At 44.6% G+C, this 5,096-nt stretch overlaps 1 protein-coding gene across 1 annotated transcript in view; it reads left to right on the forward strand.

Annotated features, from left to right (window-relative positions):
• Positions 1–5,096, forward strand: part of PAPSS1 (3'-phosphoadenosine 5'-phosphosulfate synthase 1) — a 110,036-nt gene that overhangs the window by 9,034 nt on the left and 95,906 nt on the right. Inside the window, exon 2 of the mRNA XM_015558086.1 lies at positions 1–70. This exon is cut by the window's left edge and continues 60 nt beyond it. Within this exon, the coding sequence (XP_015413572.1) occupies positions 1–70 (70 nt within the window). The remainder of the gene's footprint in view (positions 71–5,096) is intronic.

Below are 5,096 nucleotides of genomic sequence, written 5' to 3' on the forward strand. Positions count from 1 at the left end.
AGCAGGAACAAGAGAGGACAGGTGGTGGGGACCAGAGGTGGCTTTCGTGGTTGCACAGTCTGGCTCACAGGTATAGTCCAATAAACCAGCTTATTTCAAAAGCAGTGTTATCAACAACCTTGAGCTAGGAGTAAGCATATTTAAATTTTGAGGTCAGTTCTTGTATCTGGAGTGTGATAACATGTAACAGACAAAATTGCTTAATAACCTATTTCCTTTGGGTAACTTTTTTTCCCCCTAAAGAATTGTTAAAATAAAGAAATGCATCTTAAAACTACCTTGTAATTGATAACGACATTACATTCTATAGACTTGCATGAAAATAAGATCTGGATTCTGCCTTCAAGAAGCTGATAATCCCCCCTTTTATAGGCACCCACACTCCTGGATGTTACGAGGTTGTATGTAGCATGAACACTTTGTAATATTGATCGATTAAATGTAAGACAATTCATCAAAAAAAAGAGAAGCAATAATGTAAACCATATGAAGAGAAGGAATGAGTGATAGAGATAATTTATTCCTGTCATTCAGCTTTTGTCTCTGATTGGTTCTTGTGTTGGTTTTCCCAGAGTCTTTGGGCTTAGCCATAGCAGGCTGGGGAGAGGGCAAATTCCTGCAGATTTTGGAGATAGATTTAAAAATGGTGGATACTTTCTCTTCTAGGAATTGTGTATTTAATAAATGTGTATTCAAAATTTATATACATCTCACCAAATTGCCTACTTAGATTTTATACCTATTTATTCTCCCACTAACAGTGTGGGAAGAGAGTCCATTTTCCAGTGTCTTTGTCAGCATTAGATACTACCAACCCTAAACACTTTTGCTAATTGTTAAAAACAACGTTTCCATTTTGGTTTCAATGTTAGACAGTTCTGTTCATTTTTGTCTGAAAGAATTCAACACTCTCACATCTTCCCATCTCCTCATTTTTAACACTGGATTGTTGTTAAATTGCTACTTTTTCTTAGCCCATGTTTGGAACACTTAACATTCTGTTCTCAAATCTTAAATTTCTGTAATTGTTTGTATTTGAATTCTGTAAGTAAACTAATTCAGTACTTATCTCACCATCAGTTCTTTTATCATGGCATGCTCACTCATGAACTCTCTTTGAGTCAGGTTTCAATTTTCTGTGTTTTATTGTTAAACTAGAGGCCTAGTGCACGAAATTTGTGCACGGAGGGCGGGAGTCCCCTCAGTCCAGCCTGCACCCTCTCCAATCTGGGACCCCTCAGGGGTTGTCCTGCACCCTTTCCAATCAGGACAACCCCTGAGGGGGTTGTCTGACTGCCAGTCGGACATCCCTCTCACAATCCTGGACGGCTGGCTCCTAACCGCTCACCTGCCTGCCAGCCTGATCACCCTCACTGCCCCCCTGCTGGCCTGGTCACCCCTCACTGCCCCCCCTCCAGCCTAGTTGCCCCTACTGCCCCTCCATTCTGGCCTGGTCATCCCCAACTGCCACCCCTGCCAGCCTGGTCACCCCCAACTGCCCCCCCCTGCTGCACTGGTCACCCCACAGAACCTGCTGTTCAGTCGTCTGTCCTCACTAACCCCCCTGCCAGCCTTGTCGCCCATGCAACCTGCTGTTCTGTCATCAGTCCAGTGGTTTTGGTCATGATGGCCCCTGGCTTTATATATATTAGGACTAGTAGCCCGGTGCACAAAAATTTGTGCACTCGAGGGTGAGGGTGAGGAGTGGGGCCAGACCCCTCAGCCCGACCTGCACCCTCTGTCATGTTCCGGGACCCCGGCCACTCCTGGCCTAGGCACAGGCCTACAGGCTTGGGGTTGCCTGGCTCCCAAGGCCCCATTTTATCAAGAGAACAAAGTCGGCGTTAGTTACAGCCCTCACCGAACCCAGTACACTGCATCTGTGTGTACCACTGCAAATCAGTCCATTAGCACCTGCCAGCCTGGGACCTGAGAGGGTTTGCTGAGTGAGTGAATAATGAGTGAGTGAATGAGTGAATGAATGAGCGAGTAAGTGAATGAGCAAGCTGCTAAGGGGCGGGAACTTCTGCCACGTTGCCATGGCAACACGGCAGAAGTTCCGGCCCCACTCTCGGCTGCCTGAAGTCCACCCCAGGAAAGGTCCCGCCCTGCTCCCAGTGCCTGGCGCCCCTCTCCTGGCTGCATACTGAATTACTAACATCTTGAGGACATAGCTCTGTCTTATCCTGCTTCACCTTCAGTAACTGGCCTGGTACCAGGGACCTGAGAGGGTTTGCTGAGTGAGTGAATAATGAGTGAATGAATGAGTGAATGAATGAGGAGTAAGTGAATGAGCAAGCACCTGCCAGCGGGGATAGTTCGCACTCTGCTCTGAGCTGCCTGATGCCAACCCCGGGTCATTCCCGTCCTGCCCCAGCGGCCCGACTCCCCTCTCCCGGCTGCATAGTTCATGCAGGGCAAAGGCTGCCCGGGTGTGTGTTTTGGCAAATCAGTGCATTAGCACCAGTCAGCCCGGGATCCTCCTGGAGGGCCGTTTGTGGGCGTGGCCAGTAGTAGATGGATGCATTAGCACCTGTCTGGGGATCCCCTCTGGAGGGCCGTTTGTGGGCGTGGCTGGTGGCCTATTGCTGGGGTTCCGCCGCCGGCCCTGGGTCTGTTCCCATATGGGCCGCCTGCCACCCGGGTTGCAAATAGCAGGCCCGGATGGTAGCAGGGCAGGCAGGATGGCGCTGTCCCGCCCTGCCTGCAGTATGCAAATTAGCTGCCATCTTTGTTGGCAGTTAACTCCCATCTTGGCTGGTGATTAATTTGCATATCTCGATGATTAGCCAGTGGGAAGGGTAGTGAAGTTACGGTTAATTACCATGTTTCTTTATTATTAGGATAATTTTGGTAAGATGCTTTTCTGCTAGATTCTGGATTCCCTGAATTTTAATTTTGAGGATGTCTGTCTATTATAACAGCTTGTCTTAACAAAATATATATATGTGTTTGTTTTTTTATTAATTCTCACCCGAGGATATTTTTCCATTGACCTTTAGAGAGAGTGGAAGAGAGAGGGAAAGACAGAGAGAAACATCGATGTGAGAGAAACACATTGATTGGTTTGCCTCCTGCACATACCCTGACCAGAGCCCAGGCCGGGGAGGAGCCTGCAACCAAGGTACAGGCTCTTGACCAGAATCAAACCCGGCACCCTTTGGTCTGTCCACTGAGCCAAACCAGCTGAGGCACAAAATATATATTTGGTTCATACTCTCTTTGTCCAGAATTCTTAAAGCATTTCTCCATTGTCTTCTGGTATTAAAAGTTGTGTGAGACAAATATGATCCCCTTCTCTCACCCGCTTATTTTTAGGAGCTTTCCTTTTTCATCTGGATGCTTGAAGAATTATGTTTCCTGTATTTTCTTTTAGAAGTTTTCCCTTTCTCACTTAGGCCCTTTATCCATCTGCAGTTGATTTTTGTGTATAGTGTGAGGGAGGGATCCATTTTTTTCCATATGGATTATCAGTTGTCCCAAGAGCATATGCATATATTGATGAGGGTATCTGATCTGCAGTGCCAGCCATCATCAGTTTCCACTTACGTGTGGACTTGTTTCTGGGCTCTCTGATCTGTTCCATTGGTATAGTTGTTGATTCTCCTATTATAACCACATTGTCTTAATTATTATATTTTTATAAATCTTGAAATCTAGTGGGATAAGTCCTTTTATTCTTTTTAAAAAATTTATTCATTGATTTTTTAGAGAGAGGGAGGAAGGGGGGAAAAGAATGAGAACAAGAGGGAGAGAGGGAGGGGAGTGAGGGGAGGAGAGAGAGAGAGAAAGTGAGAGAAAGAGAAAGAGAAAGATCGGTTTGTTGTTCCACTTATTTATGCATTCATTGGTTGCTTCTTGTATGTACCCTGACTGGGATTGAACCTGCAATCTTGGGGTATCGGGATGATGCTCTGATCAACTGAGCTCCCCGGCCAGGGCTTACCTTATTCATTAGGAATAAGACTTTTTTTTTTGTCTCTGCATTATTATGTAAAATTTTTAATCAGTTTACCTAATTTCCCCTAAACCCTGTTGGGATTTAGTTTGGGATTACATTATATGTAAAGCTCAATTTGGCAGAAAATTGATCTAGAATATTGGATATTGGGTGCTCCTTTTTTAAAAAAATATATTTTTATTGATTTTAGAGAAGAAGGGAGAGGGAGAGAGAGATAGAAACATTGGTGACAGAGAAACATCATTGATTGGCTGCCTCCTGCATGAGCCCTGAAGGGGTTGGAGCCACAACCTGGGCATGTACCCTGACAGGGAATCAAACCTTAATCTTCTGATTCTTGAGTCCACACTCTCCCACTGAGCCATATTAGCTGGACTGTCAGATTTTTTGGTACTTGCTTTATGGTCCTATATGTATTAAGTTTTCATAAATGTATATTTGAAAAGAACATACAGTTTTCTGATGTGTGAATATGTTCATTAGATCAGGCCTGGTGGTTATGCTGTTAAATCTCCCATAGCCTTCATTGATTTTCTTTTTTTTTTTATGTTGGAAATGGAGGCCCAGATTTCTTTCTTTTCTTGCAATTTGGTAGTTTAACTGGGATCTGTCAAGGTATTATTAGGTGGTTTGTTTGCCATTCTCCTGGAGCATGGTTTGCTTTTCCTCAGATTTATTTCAGATAAATTTTCGTCTTTTGTATTTTTACATTGGTTTGGGTTAATAGTATCCCAGGACTGCTGAAGCAAATCACTACAAAGTGGGTGGCTTCTAACAACAGAAATTTATCTGCTTGTAGTTCTGGAGGTAAAGAGTCTGAGGTCAAGGTGTTGACAGGTTTGGTTCCTTCTGCATGCTCTGTTCCATGCTTCTCTCCTTGCTTATGGAGGTTGCTGGCAACCCTTGGAGTTCCTTGGCTAATAGATGTATTATTTTATTTACTAGTATTTACTTTTACAAGCAAAAATTTATTTAGAAAGTTACAAAGGTAGAAGAAGTGAGCCATGGAAGAGGTGAGCCAGCTGGGCTGCATGGGCTTGGGAAACAAGTTACAGAGGCAAAAGAAGGGCCGGCTCTTGGAGCTTAGAAGAAAGAAAGCAAAGAAAACTCGATGGGGGAATGAGGCCGGAGCGGT

This window comes from Myotis davidii, unplaced genomic scaffold, assembly GCF_000327345.1.
Source record: "Myotis davidii unplaced genomic scaffold, ASM32734v1 scaffold967, whole genome shotgun sequence".
Lineage (NCBI taxonomy): Eukaryota > Metazoa > Chordata > Mammalia > Chiroptera > Vespertilionidae > Myotis > Myotis davidii.